The sequence below is a fragment of the Furipterus horrens genome, unplaced genomic scaffold (genome assembly GCF_987537825.1).
Source record: "Furipterus horrens unplaced genomic scaffold, mFurHor1.1.pri manual_scaffold_8, whole genome shotgun sequence".
NCBI lineage: Eukaryota > Metazoa > Chordata > Mammalia > Chiroptera > Furipteridae > Furipterus > Furipterus horrens.
The window spans coordinates 29,581,867-29,609,328 of record NW_028327178.1 but is presented as its reverse complement, the minus strand read 5'-3'; the positions used below and the strand labels follow the sequence as shown (position 1 = coordinate 29,609,328).

At 36.5% G+C, this 27,462-nt stretch overlaps 1 protein-coding gene across 2 annotated transcripts in view; it reads right to left on the bottom strand.

The window, feature by feature from the left end:
- NOL4 (nucleolar protein 4) overlaps positions 1-27,462 on the bottom strand; it is a 287,019-nt gene that overhangs the window by 7,798 nt on the left and 251,759 nt on the right. For both annotated transcript variants that reach the window (XM_090285116.1, XM_090285117.1), the window contains one exon: positions 26,421-26,601. In XM_090285116.1, coding sequence (XP_090141242.1) covers positions 26,421-26,601 — 181 coding nt within the window. The remainder of the gene's footprint in view (positions 1-26,420; positions 26,602-27,462) is intronic.

Sequence of the window (27,462 nt, the reverse complement as noted above, 5' to 3'; positions counted from 1 at the left end):
ATTATCTCTGGACACATTCCTTCAGGCACTGCAAGCACTTTAATAAACTCTCCATCAGTAATTGAATGACTTGCCCTGCTTGACTAACACAAGAACCACTTGGAAGCTTACTTTGATTGCTGGCTCATTTTCATTGTATATTTCATCAGATGTTAAATAGAGATTTTTATTAATATTTTCATACTTTTCTACCAAAGGATAAAAAAATGAACTACTACTCTTCAGCATCTAGACTAAATTAGCTAATGTCTATATAGCATCCAACAAACAGTCTGAATTACAGCAAACACACATTACAAAAGTCAATATGCTAATGAGTTGCATTTAAGTTCACAGTGATTGTAATATAATTTGCCTTTTTAATACTGTTCTGAATGATAGGATTACAGTAGCACCACAAAATGAGCCAGGGTGCTTTTCATTTCCTTTCCTTTCCCCCTCTTTTAGATATGTTTGTATAAAATGAAGATTATCTAGTCTTTCAAGGTAGGGTTAAACTCATTTGTAAACCATATGGTTCTAATTTTTAAATGGATAGATTTTTATAATAATGACAACTTATTTACTTAACTTTACATTATATTCCAAATGTACATTTGGAATAGCTATTCCCTTATTAAAAATCTATTCATCAATTATATACTTGTAAAACACAGTATTATATCTATAAATTTCCATGTATACTGGCATAAAGTTATTAATATTTTAATTTTATCTTGTTTCTTTCAGTTCATCTTGTCAGACTTTTTTTAATTTTCAAAGATTGTGCTTTTTATTTTGTTGGTCTTTTCTATTGCTTCTTTGTTTTCTAGTTAATTTCTCCATTTATTTTCTCTGTTTATAAGCTCTTGCATTAAATTAGCAGCTTATTAACTTTCAATTTTTTTCTAATATGTGTACCAAAACCACTTTTTCTCACAAATTAAATGTGTAGTGTTTTCATCTTTATTAATTATAAATATTTCTGAACATAATGCTATTAGTATGTTAATAATTCTTTGGTTGTCATCAGTTGCTTAGGTAATCAATATGTATGAAAGAATGTATATTATTAAATGGTTGGGGGTAGGTTCTAGATATAACCAGATTTAATTTTAATTATTTTTCAAATTGCAATGATTTTATTTTCTATACATTAGTTTCTGAGAGAAGTATGTTAAAAGTTAATGGCTATGATTGTGTATGTGTCAATTTCTTATATTTTTGTTAATTTTTAATTAATTTGAAGTTATGCTATTGGGGCACATTGGGGCACATAGTTTCTAGACTAATGTGACTTTCTGAAAAGCAGTTGCCTTCATTATGAGGTAGTCTTCTATACTTCAAAGCTATTTTCTTAAAAGACAGTTTTTAACATATATATGTATAAAAATTACTTTTGGAAGATTGTTTTGTACGGGTCTGTTTTATTAAAATAGAGCGATATTTTACTTATGTCTCAACCTAAGAACATGTCCGTTAACAAATAATGGATTACAACAGAACAAGGCATGGAGTGATCCCAGGCCTTATGTCAAAACTATCTTCAGGGATTTGAATAAGAGAGGTGGTCAGATGCTACAGTTCAGTGGGAAATGTATGTCTCCTCAAGGTCTATGTCAAACTGAAAGCCATTTAAAATTCATTTAGGTCTACTGTAACTCTAATGGTTGTGCCGTCAATTACTTTACTCCTCTTGACCTCATCACATGTACCCTTCTCTACTTTATAAATGCTGATTAATCAACATTGGGTTACCAATGAACAGGGTGTTGATCTACAAAGTATGTAACAAGTTGGTGGAATAGGTATTCTACAGACATTTGAGAAAACACAAAAAGCAAGATACAGATCACTGACAAGGCCAAGTATTTGTTTAAGGCATGATGCAAGGAGAAAAGAGGAGTGAAGGGATCACCTCTTTTCTCCCCCAAAGTGATGCCTCTGTTTAGAAAAAAATAAGGGTCAAACACTGAGTGATTACAGGTTGAATTACATCTCTATCGTAATACATTCCCATGTTGATTTGTAGGCAATCTATTATAGTTTAAAAAATAAGTCAATATCCCATACACTTAAAAAATTACCTAATTGTCCTAAGACAATTTTAGCTGAGTCTTTTATATACTTCAAAATGTAAATCTTTGGACCTGCCTTTAAAAATTCATTAAATTTTCCCTTCATCGAGTCTTTCTGTATTTCATCTTTTTATTGCTATTGTGTTAATCTTAATTTTTTCCTCATCTAAATGTACCTTATTCAAAGAGAAAAACTGTAGATTGTTCTCATCTTAATGAATTTTTCTACACAATCAATTTGCAAAGACTCAGTCATTTCCCATGTCGGCCTTCTTAATTTTTTTCTACTTATATTTGTTAACTTCTGGTGCTCAGCTCTGTAAACTGCCTGAGTTTATTCAGAGTGTGGCCTTTCTGTTTGAGTTTCAAATTTCAGTATTTTGTAGAGACCTGATTAATCGTTCTGATAAACTGTAAGATGATCTAAAATTGTGAGTCACCGTCCCAGCAATCTTAGAAATTTGTGAGGGGAAAGACTCTCAGCATGCTTCTGTTTCCTGCCTACTTTGGCTTGTGGGCCAAATATTGCAGTATATAGAGAGAAAAGTTACCTTTTAACTGTAGTTGAATCAAATATACTATATGAGAACATAATGCATTATTGTATTACTTATGAATTTATGTATTTACATATTTGTACTTATATAATTGTATAGTTTTTTTTTTCCTCAAGTAACAGGAATCAATCCCTAAAACTAGAAACCAAAAGTGTCCATTTACTATTTTTCAGAGATCTGAGATAAAAATATTATAATTGCTTGGACTGTTGGGTCCTGCTTTTTTTTTTGGCGACTATTCAAGTCTTACCTTTCCAATAATATTCATAGATTAGTAGGAAGTACAGTAATAAGGACCAACATAAGATAAAAACCTCCAGAATGACCTCAGTAAAGTCTAGATACTTATTTTATTTTTTATACTTAAGTTTCACTTTTAAGGGAACAAAAACCCAATAAGCCATAATTATTAAATGTCATTTGCAAAACATATCTATCTATTCAGTCTATAAATATTTGAAGACACTTTACAGATGTAAATTAAACTCCTCTGTGATAAAGCACTGGTAATTCAAATAATAAAAACCTACTAATGTATTTGGACTTGGACACAGGTTTCATTTCCATATGATGAAATCTCATTTAATAGACCCATCAATAGATACAGCATACAGTGATAAGATCATAAAACTATCAAGTAGAAAACCTGAGTTCAGGTTTTAATGTATAAACTTTCTAGATATGCAAATTGTGAATTTGGGCAAATAATTTACCCTCTCTGAGAGTCAAGTAAGATGTGACTAACACTACCACTCTTATCTATTTGTTAAGTTGTTAATGTAGGAGAAATTATGAATGTTAATTGATCCAATAAATGTGAAATCTTATTATTCTTAAATGCCATCCTGACCTTATCATAACTTCTCAGTAATTACAGAGGGCTCATGGAAATATTATTCATGTTAAAGTTTAAAGATTTAAGTTGATGTAACTCATTGTTATAGTCAATAAATAAAGAACTAAATAATAAAAATAAACAATCTGATTACAAAATGGGCAGAGAAACTAAATATACATTATTTTTTCCAAAAAAGATATCCAAATAAATGGTAAACAGGTACATAAAAAGGTACTTATCATTAGCTAAAACCACCACAGTGAGATATCAACATATAAAATGAGTATTATCAAGAAGAAAAGAGACAAGTGTCGGCAATGATGTGGAGATAAGAGAGCTCTTGTACAATGTTGGTGGGAATTTAAATTAGTGCAACTACTGTGGAGAACAGTACGGAGGTTTCATTAAAAAATTAAAACGAGAACTACCATATGATCAGCAATTCTACTTCTGGGTATATATCCAAAAGAAATGAAAACAAATTATTGGAGATATATGTATTCCCATGACACAGTATTTTTTTTCAATCCCCAAATATGGAAATGACTTAAGAGTCCATTGGTGAATAAATTGGATAATGAATTGGATAAAGAAATTGTGGTATATATAAAGTGAAACATTATTCAGCCATGAGAAATAAGGAAATCCTGCCATTTGTAACAAAATGTATGGACCCTGAGGGCATTATGTTAAGGGAGATGTCTGACAAAGACAAATACTGTATGTTTTCATTTATATGTGGAATCTAAGAATGCCAAACTTCTAGAAACATATTATAGAATGATGGGTACCAAGGACTGGGGGCAGTGGAATTTAAGATAGGTTGTGTATGTGCAAAAACTTTGTACTAGTAGGTAAGTGATAGAGAGCTAACACACTGGATCTTGTTTCCACCACAGAAAGGAAATGGCAATTATGTGGCATGATAGAGGTATTTGCTAACACTACAGCAGTAACATTGCAATATATAAATATATCAAATAAATACATTGTATATCTTAAAGAATATTATGTCAATTATATCTCATTAAAAAATAAATTTATTTAAAATGTCCATATTCAATTTCAACTTATCAAAAACTATAAAGGAAACAATGGCTCATGTAAAATACAAAGTATTTATGCTGAAAGGTTCTTTTATAATTTTAGTCAATAAATCTTGGGGGTAAAAATAAGGAAACATTAGCCTTAAATAACAAGTTAGGCCAGATATACTTAACAGATATATGCAAAATATTTGTTCCAAAATCCATAATACACATTCTTCTCTAATACACATGTTACATTCTCTAGGATAGATCACATGTTAGTCCATAAAACAAGTCTAATAAATTTAAGACTGTAGTCATAGAAAGCATTATTTCTGACTACAGTGGTATGACTAGAAATAAATTTCAAGATGAAAACCAAAAAGTTCACAAACATGTAAAGATCAGATAACATGCTACTGCACAACCACTGGAACAACAAAAAAAAAAAAATCAAGAAATATCTTGAGCCAAATAATAATGGCAATACAACATACATAAACTTACAGGATGCAGCAGAATCAATTTTAAGGGGTAATACAGCAATAAATGCCTACCTTAAGAAACTAGAAAAGGAAGAACAAATGAATCACAAAGTTAGAAGAAGAAAGGATCTAACAAAGATCAGAGTGGAAATTAATGTATGAGACTAAAAAGATAATAGAAAATATCAATGAGACTAACAGTTTTTCTTCTTTAAATGTAAACAATACTGACAAACCTTTGGCTAAAATCACCAAGAAAAAAAAAAAGAGGACACAAATCAGAAATAAAAAAAGTCATTACAACTGATACCATATAAATATCAATGATCATAAATTAAACAATTATTCACCTACACATTGGACAGTTTAGAAGAAATGGATAAATACTAAAAACACAACAAAGCAGCAAATTATAAAGAAATAGAAAAACTGAACAGACCAATTAGAAGTAAGACGATTGAATCAATAATTCAAAACCTCCCAAAAATAAAAGTTTAGGACCAGGCAACTTCACTGGTAAATTCTACCAAATATTTTAAAAAGAATTAATACCAGTCTTTATAAAACTTCCAAAAAAATAGAAGAGTTCAGAACACTTCTAAACTTATTCAAGCCTAGGATTTCCATGATAAACAACCAGATAAGGACACCACATGAAAAGATTATAGGCCAATATCCCTGCTGAACATAGATGCAGAAATCCTCAACAAATTATTAGCAAACCAAATTCAACTATACATTAGAAGGATCATAAGCCCTGATCAAGTGAAATTTAGTCTAGGGATGCAAGGATGGCTAATTACCCACAAATTAATTTATGTGATATATCACATTAACAAAATGAACAATAAAATCATAATGTCTATTAACGCAAAATGTTCACAAAATTTACTATCCATTTATTAAAAAACTCTCAAAAATAGGTATATATGAAACATACCTCAACATAATAAAAACCATACATATTGTAAAAATCACAGCTTCCATAAATAAAAGCCCACCATACTGAATGATCAAAGCTGAAAACTTTTCCTCTAAGTTCAGGAATAAGACAAGGACGTCCTCGCTCACCACTTCATTCCACATTGTATTCAAAGTCCTAGCCTCAGCACTTGGGAAAAAAAAAGGAAATATGAGCCATCCAAATTGGAAAGGAAGAGGTAAAACTTTATTTATGAAAAACATGACATTATATGTAGAAAACTTTAAAGACTCCCTCAAAAAAGTAGTTAGAATTAATCAAATTCTGTAAAGCTGCAGGATACAAAATTAAGGTAAGAAAAATCTGTTCCATTTTTGTATACTAATAACAATGTCTCAAAAAGAGAAATTAAGAAAATTCTATGTAAAATTGTATCAAAAACAATAAATACCCAGAAATAAATTTAACCAAACAGATTAAAGACTTGTACACTGAAAACTATAAGATGCTGATGAAAGAAATTCAATAAGACAAAAATAAATTGGAAGATATTCTGTGCTCATGGACTGGAAGAATATTTTTAAAATATCCATAATATCCAAAGCAATCTACAGATGCAATTCAAAACCAGTCAAAATTCCAATGACATTTTTCATCAAAATAAAACAAGCAATCCTAAAATGTGTGCAAACACACATAACACACACACACATCAAATAGCCAAAGCAATCTTGAGAAAGAACAAAGCCAGAAGTAATATGCTCTCTGATTTCAAACTATATTACAGAACTACAGTAATCAAAGCAATATGGTATTAGCATAAAAGCAGATACATAGATTAATAAAATAGGAAAGATAGCCCATAAATAAACTCACGCATAATACGGTCAATTAATTTATGACAAAAGGGCCAAGAATATACAATGAGAAAAGTCTCTTTAATAAGCAGTGGGAAACTGGACAGCCACATGCAAAAGAATAAAACGGGGTCACTATCTTACACTATACCCCCAAATTAACTGAAAATAAAAACTTTAAAAAAGACTTGAATAAGACCTGAAGCCAAAAAACCCCTAGGAGAAAATACAGGTAGGAAGTTACTTGACATTGGTCTTGGCAATGACTTTTGGGGTTTGACAGCACAAGCAAAGACAACAGAAGAAAAATACAGAAGTGGGACTACACACAGCTGAAAAGCTACTTCGCAGTAAGGAGAACCATCAATAAAATGAAAAGGCAACCTTCTGAATGGGAGAATATATTTGCTAGTCACATATCTGATAAGGGGTTAATATGCAAACTATGTAATGAACTCATACAAATCAATAGCAGAAAAAGAAGCAATAGGCAAAGTATCAGATTAGACATCTTTTCAAGAAGGCATACATTGTGTCCAACAGATACATGAAGAGTTGTTCAACAATCACTATCAGGGAAATGCAAATCAAAACCACAATGAGATATTCCCTCACTTCTGTTAGGCTAGTATTTTTTAAAAAGACAAGAAATAACAATATTGGCCAGGATGTGAATGGAGTAAAGGGAACCCTTGTGCAAAGTGGTGGAAATGTACACTGGTGCAGCCACTATGTAAAACAGTATGAAGGTTCCTCAAATAATTAAAATTACCATATGATCCAGCAATTCCACTTCTAGGTATTTATTCAAAGAAAATGAAAGCATTGACTTAAAAAATATATGCAGCCCATGTTCGTTGCAGCTTTGTTCATAATAGCGAAGATACAGAAACGACCATAGTGTCCACTGATGGATAAATAAAATGTGGCACGCATGCATTCGTACACACACACTCTGGCATATTAGCCATAAAAAGAAACGTCGCCCTTCACAACAACATGAATGAATCTTGAGGGCACTATGCTAAGTGAAGCAAATCAAACAGAGAAGACAAATACCACATGATCTCACATATATGTTAAATCTGAAACAAAACAAAACAATAAAACAAGCTGGTGGTTGCCAGAGGCAGGTTGTACTGTGAGCAAGATGTGTGAATGGGGTCAAATGACACAAACTTTCAGTTATAAAATAAATAAGTTATGGTGATGGAAGGTACAGTATGGTGACTAAAATAATACTGTATTGCATATTTGACAGTTCCTAAGACAGTAGATCTTAAAAGTTCTCATCACAGGAAAAAAAAAAGTATTACTATGAATAGTCACATGTTAACTAGTCTTGTGATCATTTTGCAGTGTATTCAAATACTGAATCATTATATTGTAAAACTGAAACTAATAAAATATGGCAATTTTACCTCAATTAAAGTAACATAATTTTAAGAAGCAGTATTTGGAGATGGAATAGATGTGCCTGTGTTCCCTCAATAATTTCTCCCCAAATTTTGGTTTTGTCAAAAATCAAAAAATTTAAGAGTTAAGCAGAATCATTTTTATGAACCCAGACACAATATTTTCCTGTATGGCAAGGCAGACAGGGTTGACAGATTTAGATTTCCATAGAGGTTAATGTCCTCCTCCCAATTCTCACCTGTGTTTTTAAGTTGCACAAAATGGAAATTAATACTTCACAAGAGACAAGAAATCATTGAAGCAGACCATAGTTGGAGAGAGTAGTGGGAAAAGAATGGTCTATGGAAGATGAGAATATGAAAGAGATGGATATATTATAAACACAAAAACATATATCTGCCTTCAAAGATCAACCAAAGATAAACACAGGAATGACCTTCTTCACAAGAAAGGATCAGCTGCATTCATGAATCTCTATTCAGGAACAAAGAGTTCAGAAACCATGATTATCCCTACAATATTTCCCTGAGGAGCAATAAGAAAGTAATTTTATTGCCAAAATGGGAACCAGAAAAAAATTCCTAAATTTGGAATAATGTGCAAGCTACATTTAGAATCACTCAGAGTACTCAAGAGGATTATATTCCCTAATGGGTTTAAATTACCAGAAATAATTTGTTTCTCCCTAAGATTATTGAAATATTGTCCAGAATGTTACTCACTGCACATTTAATTTTGTAATTATTTTTAATTGTGAATTTGAGTGGGTGGAGCAACTAGTCATGCAGGAGGAAAGTGTGCAGACTCACATTCAAGGGAATATATTTCCACTGGTACCAGCAACTGAACATGGATGGAAGGAGGTGTTTCAGAAAAAGCATTTGTATGTTGGTCAATAGTTATTGGATTGGCCAAAAAGTCTGTTTAGTTTTTTTCCATAAAATAAGACACATTTTTTATTTTCAGCAATAACCTTATTGATTTGGATATTTTGAGTATGTTGGCCATCTCTCACACAGTATAATGTTGATTGTTCTCAATTAATGTCTCAATTTTATTGCTATCAACTTCAACTAGTCCACCTGACCCTGGAATATTGTCCAGCGAGAAATCTCCAGCACAAAACTTCGCAAACCATTTTTCACATGTTTGATCTGTCACAGCACTTTCTCCATACACTGCACAAATCTTTTTTTGTGCCTCAGTGTATTTTTACCTTTCTTGAAATAAAACATAATATGCTGAAAATGTTCAATATTTTCTTCCATCTTTAGTATTAAAATGGGTACACAAAAAATCACCAATTTTGATTTTTTTAAATGCATGCTGATATGACAGATGTCACAATACAATCTATCAAAATTGTTCCAAAAGAAGTTAAAGACAACTAAGCACTACTAGAGCCATCTTATGGCAAAAATAAAACTTTTTGGCCAACTCAATAAATGACATTTAAAATGACCCTGTGCCTTGAAATTACAAAAGGATATATATATTAGCATTGTTATTGTATTCGTACTTAGCATTTGAAAACTTTAACATCAAAGAGAAAGAAAGCAGCTGTGGTTTGCCTGCCTTTTGGAGAGATTCAGGCAGACAGACCCCCAGATCTCTACGCGAGGCTAGGGTAGCAGGCTGGTACACGTTTCAGGAAGGTGCATCAGTACCTGAACCCAGGAAAGGGGAATGTAGAACATGGCCAATTCAATTTCCATATAGAGAGTGATAATTTTGACTTTCTAGAAAAGTAGAACATTCTGATTTCCCCAAGATAACTCCTTCCTGAATAGCAGAGGGCTGGTGAGGCCAGTAAACTTTAACTCATATTCAGACAGATTCTCAGAGGACATGGTAAATGTCAAAGCACCGTTGTATAAGGAAGTCAACAAGCCAAACATAATGAACTCATGCCACCTGGAAAGCCTCTAGATGGTATACCAGGAGGCTCAAGAGGAATGGGTCCAGAATATAAATGGAGTTTTCTTTTCATTCCTCTTCAGTGAGTAGGCGCAACACAAAATTCTCAAGATGATCTTTAAGAGCACATACAGATCCATTTTATTGTAGTGAACAGGCTTTTAGGAAGATGCTGCCAGAAAAGGCTGATCAATACTGAGCTACAAAACCAATTACATATGCTGGGAAGTTCAGGGAAAACAGAGGGCCACTCACCTCTCCTTTCAGAACACTTTCTCTGGGACTCCTTGACCTACGGAAACTGGTGAAAGATTTGAGGGCTCAGTCAGATAAACTGAAAGATGCTTCATTTTATTTCGCAGATAATTAATATCATTTTCCTTTCAATTTTCCAGCAAATTATTAACAAATTCCAGTCATGAAAAGTTTGGGTTTGCTTCCACCAAATATTGCACAATTTTAAGTTCTGTCACAATGATACTCTTTTAAAATGCATTTTGTTTGGTGAAAGAATTTCAATCTAAAATGGACTTGGAGGATAGAAAATGGCAAGTCTCACACATGTGCCCTCAGGAAAACAAAACTGAAGGATTGAGAGACTGATATCACATAAATGCCTGAGTTACAGAAAACTGATCACATTGGAATTTTCTTCAATAAAGGGGGTTGCCTCATGTCAATCTTTGAAAGTTTTGCCTATGGTTTCCAGGGGCATGAACAAGAAATGACCCAGGTCGAGTTGGTCTTAGAACCAAATTGAGCTTTGTTTGAATGACTGGATTGTTTTTGTCTCCTTGGGAGACTTTCAAAGCTTGTCTCCATTTGCTTTTCTTTTAACAGACTGACTGAACTCTCTCCAGCCCTTTACATTCCCTGCCCATAAACACAGCAGACCCCGAAACTTCAGTGGATTCGCCTGTAGCTTGCTACAGTTGGCATATCCTAAATGGCAATTCCTCTGCTATTCTAGAATAAACTAATTTTTCTTAGCTTGCCTCAGTTCACCTCTTTATCTAGGTTGACAGTTTTTAGTTTTCAATTAATCCCAGCCTTTGTCAAAGAGGTTTTAAATACCTGTGTTAATAACTTACTAGCACTTCTCAGAACTCTAAAATAACTGAAAGTCATTTAAAAGCTCAGCAGTTTTTAAAAAAGCATTATTATTTATGCATCACCATTTAAGTCTCCATACGGTTATTCAGTGAGGAGTGAATGACAGACACATAATTAGACACAGTAAGCCTGAGGGAATAAATGTAGAAAGGTTTTCTGCAATAATAAAACCATTTAAAGGCCAATATGTAAGGTGAGAAGGAGATGGGTCTAGAACCAGTGTTGAGCAATACAGGGCCACTCACCACCTTGACAACTGAACACTTGAAATGTGTCCCAGACTGACTGAGGAACTAAATTTTAAATTTCATTTTAGCTAATTTTAGTTTCAATAGCTACATGTGGCTTGTAGTTCTTGTATTGGACAGCACCGATGTCAAACTTATATCTGAAAGAAGAGGAAAACAAAATAAGGATACAAATGAGTAGTTTAAAGTAGGACAATATCCTAATTTAGTCATCAAAGGAACACACATGGGAGAATGGACTTACTAAGAATAGGTAGTCACAACTTAGAAATGATGGAAGAATATTTACATACAAATGACATTTTACTATGTGCTGTTTGTAGAATGTGCTTTGACAACTCACTCAGATTAACTGGAACTTTACTGAGATAAAATAACCACATAATCCCAATTATGCTGACTTCAATTAGATGACACAGCTAACTTTCTTCACATAATATGTTATCATGTAGATCTTCCCTCTGTATAAGGGATATATAAATAACTAGAGGGGATTGCTTAACTTTGGTGAATCAATTTTAGGCTCTACTCTATAAAGTCATATACACAGTTTAACATAATAGACCCTATGCATTTTTCACACAACAGAAACACCAAGCTGGTCTCCTGGAGCAGAATGACAATGGTTTCACACACACACATCTGCACTAATCCTCTGCATGTGGCTAGTAAGCCACAACAAGTTATCAAGAGGAAAAAGTAAAACATGCACCTTCCCAGTTCTCTGGGTAACAACTATGGTCAGTATGTCCTTCCTGAACCAGGGGACTAAAGGTAAATACACTTTAAACCAATTTCTGTATTTTAAAATAGCTGTCTGAAATGTTTGATATGAAATACTTTTTTCCCCCTATATTGTGTTCTTCAGAGGTATTAAGACTAAAAGAGAACAAACTTGAAAAAGACATCCTCAATTTCAACTATTGTGCTCCACTGGATTTAGTTTAGTTCTCCAAAGTGGGACAGTATTTTAACAGAACAATTTCTTTCATCAAATTTTTCATTTTTCCATTTAATATTTACTGAACACTACTATAAGCCAGTTACCTATGGGCACCTATGATAGTCAGCAGTCACTTTGCCTGCCCTCAAAGTGTACACAATCTAATATAGAAAAGAGCACATAAGAAATGTTCAATAATAGATGTGATCAGGATATTGTGGGAATATAAAGAAAGAACACTTAATGGGTGAGGGAACCAGAAAATTATCACAGAGAACATAACAGCTGATGAGCTAGGTGCATGGAGAAGGTGTTCCTGCATGAGACAACTCCAAAACAGGCAGTATCTATGAGGACAAATAATTCATTTTTAAATACGTAAATATTAGATTTCTTGGAATGTCTAGGCCGAGCTATCTGGTAGGCAACTGGATGCATAATTTGAAGCTCAGGGCAAAGCATGGGGCTGATACATCGTCGGCAGCCATCCGTCTCGAGAGACGATGGTGTAGCTTCTTAAGAGTCTATCTGCACCGCCGAGAATGGTTGTGCAGTCCGACTCGGGAGTGACACGGTATCTGTCTCCTCCCGTGTTGAATCGACATCTTGCGATGACGCTGGAGTGTCCTCTCCAGTGAAGCTGAAGCTACAGAGCCTGGGCAGGGTGATATAGAGGGTCTGCTGTTACCCATGCAGCAGATCCCCCCTCTCTTCGCAGCTGAAGGGTCCAAGGGAAAGACGGAGTCAATACAGCTTGGCTTCAGGTGCGCCGCAGGAGTTGCCGGTGTTGACTACAGCGTCAAACCGCCTTAGGGACTCTGGCTCCGGATTTTCTGTCGGGGTTTACTCCCTTAGCCTTTCCCCTGAAGAGGTATGCCGCAAGGCAGCGGAGGTTTTTTGGAGTCAGAGCTGATACATAGTTTTTGGCATATTCTGCAATTTCAATCATAAGAGTGAGTAGGCTCTTTGAGCAGTGTGCAGAACAAGAGGATTAAAGGGATAAGGGCAGATGCTAGGAAAATCTCAGCATGGAAGGCATGAGTACAGAGAAAATGTCCAGGAAGCTGGCGGGAAAATTACCTGAGGAGCACAAGGTGACATGAGAGTGTTGTCATGGAAGCCAAGAGAATGGATGTTTTAAAGCTCTAATTATCAACAGATCCAAATATACCCAGAAAATCTGGTAAGATAAAGGGCAAAAATCATCATTAGGTTGGCAATAAGTGGAATCACTGATAGACTTAACCTGACCAGTTTCAACAATATAGTGGGGTAGAACATTTATAATAGACTGAAGAGGAAATGGTAGATGAGAAATGCAGACAGCAAATGAACAGAAGCACTTTGCTAAACATTTCAAATGAGAAGTGACATTTCAGAATGTCGATGCCTAGAGACAGCGCTACCCACATACAAAGCCAATTATACCATCATGAACTAGCTCTAGGGTGGTGGTGAACCTTATGGCCAAGCTTCCTTAAATTCATAATTATAGGCCAGTACCCAAAGAATCTTTATAGCCAACAATCCTGAATATTAGTGAGGAACAAAGAAGATAATGGATGTAAAGATTCTAACAAACAAGAAATTGCCATACAAATGTTAGTTTGGTCATTATTACTACAATTTGATCTTGTTGGATTTTGGTCTATCAACCCAGTTTATATCAGAGTTGAAAAACAAATTGCAAAATCTGCCCAATGGAGTTCCTGGAAAGGAAACATCAGTAGTTAACTTATGCATTATGCATATTATTTAGACTCAAGAGATCCAATGGATAACCACAGCGAACCACAATTGCCCTCTTTAGACAGCTCAGTGTGAACTTCCTCAGAGAAAAAAAGCACTCTAAAGTCTTATGTAATTGGATGTGATGATAATGGGAGGATTGGCTGCTTCCTTGCTTCTCATTTTAGTTGGATAATTTGAATAAACTCTTTATGCAAATTGTAACTGCTGTCATTTTGATAACACTCCAACTTGAAATTTGGATTGCTGGGTGCAGACCCTTGCCAGTTCTAAACAAATGGAGGTTGGCTAACGAAGGACTTGAAAGAGTACCCTTTCCATTCTATAAAGTCTCTGACACAGACAAGCTTTTCCCACTGCACATGTTGGGGCCTTCCTCTTTCATCCACAGAATCCTTAAATTCAATTTAATCTTCTTTCCTCTGAGTCTCTTGCTTTATCAAAGAAAAACCCTTCACCTTGCCCTCCAATATACATAAATAATTCTCTTTGTATCTTTTTGATCCTTGGCACCAAGTGTTCTATCTTTAAAATTTCCATTCACTGAGCCACTAAGATTGAGTATTTACTGTATGTCTGGCTTTATTCAGGGAATGTAATAGTGAACAAGATGTAGTTTCTGCTTTCAAGGAGCACATAAGGAAAAAAAATATTTGAAAACGTGTCACAATTCAGTGAGTCAAGTGCTAGAATAAGGGCACATGTAGGAGAGCAATTAATCTTCCAAAGGGTGGAATGGTAGGTAAAGTTACACAGAGAAAGTACTATTTAATCAGAGTCCTAAAGGATTTGGATATTTAGACAAGAAGAGGATGAATTTTTTTTTTTTAATCTCTAATCTACATTTCTTGAGCTCAGTGAGTCTGCCTTCCTTAACTTTGTTTCTTGTAAAGTAACTGTTATAGACAGAGTGTTTAGCTTTCTAAACATGAACTTTGAGGGGAATGCACTAGTATTTGGAGACAGAGCCTTTGGGCGGTGATTAGGTCATAAGGGTGGAGCCCTTATGACTGGGATTAGTGCCTTTATAAGAGAGACCCCAGAGAGCTCCCTCACTTCTTCCACCATGTGGGCACACAGTGAGAAGATGGCCATCTACTAACCAGGAAGCAGGCTCTATCCAGACACCTTGATCTTGGACTTGCCAGCCTTAGAACTGTAATTCATGTTTTGTTTTTTAAGCCACCCAGCCTATGGTACTTTTGTTAGAGCAACCCAAACAGGCTAACAAAGTACCCATTAAAATGAATTAAACATGAGACCCCCAAAATACTTGTTAAATGAACTCCAAATGCTATTAAGTTTCCTTTTTAATTCTTCTGCCTTCACAATTTTTTCTTGGACATAGTACAATCTGCAGGGTTTATGTTCCTATTACATTGGTTTAAAAGGTTCTGCAAACATTGTATCTTTTTAAATGTTTGTTCTACTATTTATGCTTCCCAGTTTCTCTGTTCGTGGTTTGAATTGATTGTCTTCATCTGCTTTATAAATTGTTAGATGAGTAGCTAACTCAACTTGGTCTCTTTAAAGTTGTTGCTCCCTTCTATACCTTTCAGAAGATTTATACAAATTTTAAAATCAAGACTTCTCAAACTTAGGTTAACTGGAGTTGTCAGCCATCAGATATGAGGCTCGCACCTCATATAATGCTAATCTTCTCCTATGTCCATTTTAGCTCTCAATATTTATGCATATGTATGTAGCTTCTTTCTCCACAGCTCCAAATCTGTTGCAGGGCATGACTATTCTGATATCTTAAAAATGGAAAAATACATTAAATATAACATTTTTAAGAATCAGAATGTTTGGGGTTCCCAGAACTTATGAAGAAAGTCCCCAAGTAAAGAAAATCACAGGTCTGATCAATCTAACTGTTTCTATTAAAACAAGTGAAAAATAAACAAAATCCAAAGAGTAACAGCCAATAGCAGTGTGAGCTTTTGTGAAGAAATTCTCTTTGGTTTAACTCAAAAGCTGTTATTTGCCAAGACTAGTGTTTAGCCATTTTTTAAAAATTCAGTGATAACAGCCTAAAGCCATTATTCAAAGAAAGCCACATCATTATTGATTTGCTGCATGCCATACTTGTGACTCTGTTACTCCTTCTTCTTCTCAGCAGTACACAGACAATCTGAGTTGTTCAAAGTTGTTCTTTGCTGTGTCCTTAAGAGGACTTTTTCTCATACAAAAGCCAAAAGATCTATTAACTAAACACTCAAAAAGTCAGCCGGTGTGACCTTGAGCACATCACCCAAGTTTCCTGGCCTATTTTTATTTTTTTTTAAATAAAGAGGTTCCATTACATTGTTTTCAAGTCCATTTAGACTTTATCTATGATAGTGAGGGATTTTTGGGGGGGTGGGGGGGAAGACTTACAAAATGAACCTCACCATAATATCATAGTATTTACATTCAAACTGAAAATTTGTAAAACCTTATTTCTAACAACTTATATAGCTGCATACCTGGAAATTATACCAGATGTCTTATGTGACATTTGAGCACCACTGAATTATATGATTATGTGTGTGTATGCACATGAGCACACTGTGGTACATGCTTCAGATGACAACCCAGGATGCTATGAGAGTTATGATGATACTTGATCTAGACTTGGAGTTCAGGATTTAAGAGATAAGCAATAAATTAGGGGTGTGGGGGCAAATGAAAGTGAGTCAAATAAAACTTCAGGTAGGTGTTGACACTGAGGCATGAAAGGCTGGATAATGAAAGCCCACAGAAGGGTTTTAAATAATGAAGTGATATGATCACATTTTCATTTTCTGAAAGATTACTTTGGTTTCTCTCTGTAAATAATGGGTTGGACTTCTGGTCAAGATGGCAGCGTAGAGAGACATGGCTCACCTCTTTGCACAACCACATCAAGATTACAACTAAAATATAGAAAAACCATCACTCAGAACCATCAGAAATCAAATTGAATGGAAGTCTGACAACTACGGAATTAAAGAAACCACATCCATCCAGAATGGTAGGAGGGGTGCAGATGCGGAACAGGCTGGTCTCTAACCCATGTGAGGTGGATAAAAATTCAGGAGGGATGTCTCCAGAGTGAGGAGACCCAGGCCCACACCAGGACCCCCCAGCCCAGGGTTCCAGTGCAGGAAGAAAAGCCCCAACAACTTCTGGCTGAAAAAAGCAGTGGGGATTGAGTCAGTAGAAGAAACTTCTGGAGCCCCAAGCATTTCATGTTAAAGAACCCACACACAGATTCACCTGCTCAGACTCTCTCTGAGCTCTAGCACCAGGGCAGCAGCTTGAAAGGCAACAGTGGCATACAGGGAGAAACTTGAGTCTGGAATCAAGGAGAGCAGAGGCCATTGTACCTTTTCTAAACCCTCACTACACAGAGCCAGTAAGCTTGGTGCCATATCTGAGACTCCATCTACCTGGCTGACACTGTTTGACCTGCTTTGGAGATCCCCAGAGACTCCACCCCACCCAATTTACCAGCCCACCCAAGCTTCTTTTCCATATGAATGGCTGGTCTTGGCTCATGCTTCACAACTTCCTAAATGCTCTCAGACAAGCAACAGTAAGCCTCAGTAAGGCCCAGCCCCCATACCTCTCGCTAAGTGGCCCCAGGCCTGGCACTAGCAGCAACCAGCCTAGATTCGCAGGTTGGCTTCACCTGGGAATCTCCAAGCCCAGTACAAGTAACAGCCATCTCAGATTGCTTTATACCTCAGGCAGGGTGGCCCCAGTCAGAACACAGATGAGGGCTGACTTTGACCTGCACCACCCGGGAAACCCCAGGGCCAGCCCACCCAGTGGATAGATACAGAACAGATTGGAGCACCACCACCCTGCCCCTGCACAGCTGATACTTCACGGAGGGTGGACGTTGGTGGTCAGTGGTCACAGCCAATCCTTGCAGCTGACTGACCTGGGTAAATCTCTCCCATTGATCTGCCAACAGCAATCAAGGCTCAACTACAAAAGGAGGGTGTACTCAGCCCACATAAAGTGCACATCTTGCGTACCCTCCTTGGGCGATAGGGGAGGCTGTGCCACTGGACCCCGCAGGACACCTACTACATGAGGCCACACTACCAAGACCCAGTCAAAGCAGCTCTACATAATACATAGAAACCAACACAGGGAAACTGACAAAATGAGGAGACAAAGGAACATGGTCCAAATGAAAGAACAGATCAAAAGTCCAGAAGAAGAAATGAACAAAATAGAGATAAGCAATTTTTCAGATACAGAGTTCCAACCATTGGTTATATAAGGATGCTCAATGAACTTAGTGAGGACTTCAACAGCATAAAAACGATCCAGTCAGAAACTGTATATACTATCCGTATATATTATCTTTTTTTTTTTTTACACCATAAGTAGGTCTCTGCCTTTTTTGTGAAAACACAATGCTTCCTCCAACTTGCTATATAAATAGAGCAAAGTGGGGAGATAAAAGTGTGCAGACCCACAGGACCCTGTGTGCAGAAGGACCCAATGCTTTGTTTAATGCTCTGTTATCAACATCTTGAAATACTTAATTTTTATATAAGAGGGTCCACATTTGCACTTGGTATTGGGCTCCCAAAATTACTTAGCCACTTATGGAACAACAATAAATTTTTTGGTCGTTCTTGAGTAGAGGTGAGCAATCCTTGGTTTGCTCTGTACTCTTCTATGTGTCACTACCATCCAAAGCATAGCCCACTGGTCTTCATTTTCAGTACCACCACGATAATCCCAGTTACCATTGTCTTTTCCTGGTGTTACAGAAATAACTAATATCAGGCAACATAGACTTTAAAAAGTTACTAGTGATAAAGAGGGATATTTTACAATGATAAAAGAGTGAACAGTATGGAATTACCTCAAAAGATTAAAAATGGAACTGCCTTTTGAACCAGCGACTCCACTACTAGGATTATACCTGAAGAATCTTGAAACACCAATTCAAAAGAATTTATGCACCCCTATGTTCATTGCAGCACTGTTTACAATAGCTAAGTGCTGGAAACAGCCTAAGGGCCCATCTGTAGATGAGTGGATCAAAAAACTGTGGTACATTTACACAATGGAATACTATGTAGCAGAAAGAAAGAAGGAACTCCTGCCATTTGCAACAACATGGATGGAACTAGAGAGAATTATGCTTAGTGAAATAAGCCAGGCAAAAAAAAGAAAAATACCATATGATATCACCTAATACAGGAGACTAAGGAACAACACAAACAAAGGAACTAAATAGAACAAAGAGCAGAATAGCAGTCAATAGGGGGGAGGGGAGAGGGAGAGAAGGGGGATAAGTAAGGGAAGGGTTTAGTCAAAGAACCCGTATAAATGACTCATGGACATGGACAACGGGGAGGGATATGATTGCGGGAGAGGGGGTGGGTTCGGCAGGGGAGAGAAATTGGGGGAAAAGGGGACAACTGTAATTGAAAAACCAAAAATAAAAAAAATAAAAAAAAATTTTTAAACATGTATGAACCAACAATTCCACTTCTAAATATATACACAAACTTTGATTATATATAACATATAATATATGTTATACACACATTTAAAAAAATGTTTATAACAGCATTATATCTAGTAACCTAAAAGTGAAAAATATCCCAGTGCCCATCAATTGATGAATGATTAAACAAATTATAGCATATCTGTAAATAGAACATTATTTGGCAATAAAAAAAAGAAGTATTGATACATGTTATAACATAGATGAACCTTGAAAATATTATGCTAAGTTAAAGAAGCCAGACATAAAAGATAACTTATTGTATAATCCATTTATTTATATGAAATATTCAGAGTAGGTGAGTTTCTGAAGACAGACAGTGTATTAGTGCTTACCAAGCATGATCCCTTAATAATACTTCAGTACTCGCACCCATTATGCAGATTATTAGCTCAATAGTTTACAATGCAGACTCTGATGTCAGAATACCTGTGTTCAAGTCCTGGAGCTCCCCTTTATTAAGGAAGGGCTTTGGGCAAGTCACTCAACCTCCCTGAGCCTCACAAAATAAATTTTAACCATGTTAGAAAAAAAGGAACTGGTTCCTGGGCATTATTTTTTAAAGTAGGATGAAGTTTAATGATATAAAAATTTCCGCCAAATTCCAGGACATATCTTATAAGACTGTGTAAGGATTCTGTTGAGTATATATACTTATACGTACAGTAGTCCCTTTCTATATCGTGGTTCACTTGTTGCGGCCTCACTATCGCGGGATTTTAAAAAATATTATATTTAATTATCGCGGATTTTTTGCTATATCGCAGAATTTTGTGGTACTGTATATGTATGTTGTTAAAGTTACGTAGGTTTAAGAGTGTAGAATATGTTTAAGAACATAAGTAGTGTTTATAAAAGTGTGGAAAAGTTTAATAAGGGAGTGGGAAAGGTTAATAAGGGGCTGGGAACAGTTTATAAATATGTGGGAAGGGTTTATAAAACCTTAAAATATATATAAATACTAAAATAAATGTAAGGTTCCTACTTTTCAGATTTTCACCTATTGCGGGGAAGGGGGGGTTAGAAGGTAATACCCACAATAAGTGAGGGAATACTATACAGTACCACAAAGTCCCGCGATATAGTGAAAAATCAGTGATAAATGATTAAATACAATATTTTTAAAAATCCCGTGATACAGTGAGGCCACAATAAGTGAACCACTATATAGAGAGGGACTACTGTACTCTGCCCCTCTGATGAAAATCCCAGCTTCACTGATACCAACATAATTATAAATATGCTTTAAACAACAATACACAGACAACAGTCCCAAAATAAGAACAGGATTACTGAAAATAACTTAAGGTTTTATCATACGCCAGCATGCAATGCAGTATGATTTTTGAGATCTCTTGGAAAAGTTCCTCCCTCTCTATAGGGCTCTGCCAACCACTCATTAGACAGAGTTCATTTGCATCATTTTTCTTTAATATTAGGGATTCTTAAAATCAGTTTCTTTCCTAATTATATAAATATGTAAATTGTTCCGGAAAAGAAACAAGATGGCGGAGGAGTAAGTGGAAGCTACACTAACTTCCTCCCAGAACTAGTCTGGATTTACAACGTAATTTTGGAGAAATCATCTGGAATAAACAACCGAACACCAGCTGGAGAGAAGTCTTATTACCACGGAGAGACAAAAAAGGCCTCCACATCACAACGTGACCGGTAGGGAGTGCGGAGACGCGGAAGGGCTGGCTGGCGTCACACAGGTGGCAGCTGAAGGGACTGAGAAACAGCTCAGCAGCCGGGGGTTCCCCCTGAGAAGGGCAGGGTCTAAACCCCCAGCTGAACTTCCCAGCCTACAGCAACAGAGTGGAAAGTAAAATAGTATCCAGCTGAGAAAAGTGAAAAGCCACAGGGTTTCTTGCTAGCCAGAGAGAAACAGCTGGAGAAAAAGAGCTCTTAAGCGGATCACATACAAAAATATTTTGGCCCCCACTTACCCTGGGCTCAAGCGGAGGGAAGGCAGAGAGGACTGGAGACACTTGGGGAGAGTTTGGTGTGGTGGCTTTGAGGGGAGAGCTGGGGAAGAGGCCGGCTGGGTCCCAGTGCTGACTCATCCCCACACTGCAGGCCGACCATTCCCGGCCAAGTGGCATCAGCCTGAGGGGAAGCAAAGGCCCTGCCTACAGGAATTAAGCTGCCACACCCACGGTCCTTAAGCCTGACAGCTAATCACAGATTGAATAGATTAACAACTAAAGAAGACTGACAAAGGCTGTAGATCCCTGGAAGTCTCCAACAGGCTGCCTAGGCCCAGACTGGTACAGGATCTGACGCCACCAGGGGCAGATCCAGGAAGTGCAGATCATTCTAAGAAGTACCAACAAACAATAGGAGTCACAAAAATGGGGAGACAGAGAAACAACCCCCCATCAAAAGGAAAGGTAGAGTCCCCAGAAAGAATGCTAAATGAAATAGAGGGGAGCCAACTATCAGATATGGAATTGAAAGCATGTATTATGGAGAAGCTCAATGAGCTCAGCGGAAACTACAAAGAACTCCAGAAAAACTATAGTGAACTCCAGAAGAACTATAAGGAACTTACTGAGAATTATACCAGCATCAAAAAGGACATGGAAACTATCAATAAGAGCCAGGAGGAAATGAAGAATACGATCTCTGAATTGAAGAACACAGTAGAAGGAATTAAAAACAGGCTAGAGGAAGCAGAAAATCGGATCAGCGAGCTGGAGGACAACGTAGACAAAAACTCACAGACAGTGCAACAAAATGAAAAAAAGGCTGAACAAGACTGAAGAGGCTCTAAGACAGCTGCAGGACAACATGAAACGTAATAATATCCGTATCATAGGAATTCCAGAAGGAGAAGAAGAAGAGCAAGGGATAGAAAACCTCTTTGAAAAACTAATGACAGAAAACTTCCCTAACATGAAGAGAGAAAGAATCATGCAAGTCCAGGAAGCACAGAGGGTCCCAATGAAAATGAACCCCAACAGGCCCACTTCAAGACACATCATAATTAAAATGCCAACATTCAAAGACAAAGAGAGAATCCTAAAAGCAGCAAGAGAGAAACAACTAATAACATACAAGGGAGCTCCAATAAGGCTATCATCAGACTTCTCAGCAGAAACACTACAAGCCAGAAGGGAATGGCAAAATATATTCCAAGTAATGAAAAACAAAGGCCTACAACCAAGAATACTCTACCCAGCAAGGCTCTCATTCAAAATGGAAGGTGAAATAAGGAATTTCCAAGACAAAAGAAGGTTAAAAGAATACATCTCCACCAAACCAGTATTGCAAGAGATGCTAAAGGGTCTGCTTTAAGAAGATGAAGAAACAGAGAGAGACAGAGAGGAACATGAGTACAAAGGGGGAAAATGACAATGAATAAGTACTGAAAGAAAGAAGGAACTTCTACCATTTGCAACAACATGATTGGAACTAGAGAGAATTATGCTTAGCGAAATAAGCCAGGCAGCAAAAGAAAATTACCTTATGCTATCACCTGTTACAGGAAACTAATGAACAACACAAACAAATGAGCAAAATTGAACCAGAGGTATGTAAACGAGGAATAAACTAACAGTAACAAAGGGGGATATGGGAGGGAGAGAAGTGGTAAGAAGGGGAAGGGTCTAGTCAAAGAACATGTATAAATGACCCATGGACATGGACAACTGAGTGGAGACTGAATGTGGGAGAAGGGAGGGACAGGGTGCAGAGAAGCAAGAGGGGGAAAAAAGTGAGACAACTGTAATGGAAAAACAAACAAACAGAAAAATTTTTAGTGGGGGGAAAAATAAAAATATAAAGAATAGAAATGCAAGTTCAGTGAATATTAGAAGGACAAGGTTTTTCCTTCACACTGTATATATTTTCTCCCTATCTGATCTCTCCAGAATTTGGCATTTTAAAGAAGTAAGTAATGACCTAAGTTTCTTTGCATAAAACTAATAAGACCAGTTGTTAATAACGATTTTTTTGACTAAGACTTTGACTGGAATGTTATGACTAAAGGAGACATGCTTGGGCTTTGGTTGTTACCAAAAAGCCCTGAGCAACTGGGACTGACTTTCAAAGGTAATAAAAGTCCATGAGATAAAAGACCTGGTACCTTGGATGGATGAGCGGTCCATAGCAATCTTTCCAGGGAAGGAATGAAGGTTGTTTTACTGAAAGATGGCTAGAAGGGACCTTAAGGCACAATGGAAAACCAGGAGGACCTGGAAAAGACAGGTGTTTACAGGCAAGGCTGAATGCCAGGTATGTGGCTCAGCTTCTGTGCCCTGAAGGGCAGACTGAACGTCACCCTAAATGTTCCTTGCGTAAGTTCCAGCAAAGCAGAACTAAAGATCATAAGTGATCATTTGCTGCTCTTGTTGTGTTTATGCAAATGAATAGGATAAATTAAAAATGAACTTAATGCAGTCCCTTTAATGACAAGGAGGGTAATCTTAGGGAGAAAAATCAAGATTCAAGGAAGATCACAATGCCCAGTGGTAGACTATAAAGTAGTACAGCTAACCGTCTTTAAAGTTTCTTTTCATTTAAAATTTGTTTTCATTTGAAAGTTAAACTATGTCTGTGGCATTATCAAAGATGTTTAATTTACAGGCAAGAAGAATGTCAAATGCCTTGCAACTGGATGTCTTTCCGATAAGACAGTCCTACAGATCTATAAACTTGTGTGTGGGTTATGTTACATAAATTAACATGTGTTTTCTGTTTTCAAAGGGCATAAGCCTACGATCTCATTACCTGAGTGATTGTCTGTACGTATAGGCCTCACTTAATTCTGTCTGCATTGCTGCCTCCTGAGACTCAATGGTTTGGCTGAACTAAGTGGCTAGGTTGGTGAAGAACGGGGTGGTCTGTGGGCTTCACTTTAAAACTAGTTTCTCTTTTCTATCCTAATGGCTTGGACAGAAAGAGCCCAGAGGCCTGAGAGGGGGGAAACCTAAAATATTTCCCTCAGTCCAAACTAAGTATAATGGGCAAAAGGGTTTTGGACAGGTGAGATGTACCTGGCATACCTTCCTCCAAAGAAACCCTTCTTTTCCCTAATGTGGGACATTGAAAAATTAATACCTGTCTTTTGTCATCTAGTGGTTACGGATTGAATGATGTCCTTTAACCCTGTTGCCCCCAGAATACAACAAGGATGCCAGCCTGTTAAACCAAGCATGTCGTTGTCCAGAGAAAGCCAACCAACCTGGAGTCTGCACGATCCTTCCCCTTGTAGGAAGGCCACCCTCCCCTCCACATCCCCACTCTTATTAGGGATTTCTTGACCCAAGGGTAGGTAGGACGACGACCATGTCCAGCTTGAAGCAGCTAGAGGAGCTCGAGACCTTCGTCCATTGTCCTTTATAAGATTGTAAAGGGTCTTAAGTCTGAGAGGGAGGGATTGTTATTTTTTTATTGTTAAAATATTTAACTAATTAATTAATTATTTTTTTTTAAAAAAGAAGAATATATGAAAGGGTGAGCCATGGGCATGGACTTGGGGAGGGGATTGTTGGGGAAGTGGGGTCCTGGGCGGAGGGGAGCAAAGGGGAAAAAATTGGAACTATTGTAACAATATAATCAATAAAATATACTTAAAAAAATATGTAAATTGTTCCAAAGTTAAATTTATAAAACAAAGTATAAATAACCAACTATAAGCAGAGAATTCTGGCTTATATTTCTTTCCCCATACTGTTCTCCCCCATTTCTGCCTCTATGTAAAATTTTTAAAAATTATATAAATCCTTCTTTAGTGAACATTAGCATACTGTAAGTACTTTTCTTCACCTGGAGTATGTAAAGATATTTATATTACTTTCTATAGCTACATGTTACTCTCCTGTTTGGATACACTTTAATTGAGTCAACTAGTCATCTATTAATGGACATTTTTATTGATAATCCCTTTTGAATTTATAAAAAACACTGTATAGTTTGGGGTATTTTTAGAAGATCCTCAAGTCTTCGCCTATTAATCCTTTGTAGTAGCTAATAATTTTTACATTTCATCATTTATTTTTTTACTTTGCTTATCGTGTGATTTGTCATAAAAGGTGTGTGTGTGTGTATAAAATGAAACTCATTTTCCCTGGATTTTAAGTATAGCTTAGGAAAGCTTTTCATATGACCCAGTTATAAGAAACTCACCCTTGTATTTATTCCTAATATATGTGTGGCTTTGTATTACATTTTTGGAATTGCTTCTACATATAAGCTTAAGAAATTTCTAAAAGTTGACCAAGCATGAGCCAGTATGAGCTGGCTCCAGTACACTGTGCCCATTGCTGGCAAGTGTGCCATTATGATCAATAACTATTGGCTGGAGAGCCATGGGTTGTTTCTACGTATGGTTTCAGTTTGGATGTTTTTAAGTACAAGAACTGTGTATGTATGTTTCATCAAGTCATTAAGTTCCCGTGTCTCCAATTTTCCAAATTAAAAACTTTAAACATCAAGAAAATGTGTCATTATTCTTGAAGAATAGTACATTACAGCTTTAGGGGAAAAATGTATAAGTATTTTGTAAAAAAAAAAAAAAAAAAGTTATTTCTCTAGTTGAGAATTTTTTTAGTATAAAACAGCAATCGTTCAGTTCCATAATAGTGCTGCTACTTCCAGAAACAGCAACAGAATAGGGAGATATCCTTGTAGGGAAATGGATGTTATGTATTAAACAGCCATGTTTTCAGCAGATTGGCACTGAATATTGCTTATAACAGTATATTCATTTTCTTCACTCAGGTTTAGAGACTTGACTATCCCCAAATGGACACAAAACACACAATATATAATATAGACTCACCACTACTGGAAGCATCATTCAGATTCAGCAGTCCTCCTCCTAGCCCTCTGTAACTATGGTAACTGTAGGTCCCATTTCCGTTGATGTACAACACCTCCTGGGAGCCTGAAACTGCTGAGGTTGAGTAAGTGGCCTGGGCCGCCTCCGGTTTACACTGTTTGTCAGCTGGAGCAGACTTGTCCTGCAATGACAACATTCCATTATTTACCAAATCCCTATGCTATTTTACCTTGAACAGGACTATCTTATTGTTATTTACACATCTGCATTAAATAAGAAAAAACTGCACTAGTCAGAACATATGCACATTTTCAACAACTTTGCTAAAAACTAGAAAAAAAAAAGACAAAGAAAAGGAAAGCAAAGCAACAATGTGAGACATTGGAGATGGAGCAATTTACAGTTTCAAACTGAATATAAAATTATATGAAGGGAGTTGTTCACAATAACCAAGAGGTGGAAGCAAACTAAATGTCCTTTGAAAGATGAATAAAAATATGTTATAAATACAATGAGATATTATCCAGCCTTAAGGAAAGAGGGAAATCTCGTCATATCCTACAAGGATGAACCTTGGGGACATAATGCTAAGTGAAATAAGCCAACAAAAACAACAACAACAAAGATTGCATCATTCTACTTATATGAGGTATCTAAAGTAGCCAAACGCAAAAACAGAAACTAGAAAGGTGGTTGTAAGGGGCTGAGGTTGGGGAAGGTAGAGAGTTGTTCACTGGGTATATTTTCAGTATGTGAGATAGGGGTAGTTCTGGGGAGTCTGTTGGGCAACAATGTGCACGTGGTTGGCAATATTGTACTGTATGCTTAGAAGTTGTTGGGAGGGTGAATGTTACGTTAAAAATTTTTTAAAGAACTAATCACGCTTAAAATATTACATGAAGGGAAACTATAATTTGCAAGAACACATTTGTAAAAGTTGGCTTTCTTGAAGTCTTTTTTGCAGTCAGCTCTTGCTCTTAAAGTGCTCTCTCTCCCCTAGTTTCTCTTTCTCCCAATTTTTCTCTTTCCTTCCCTGCATTGC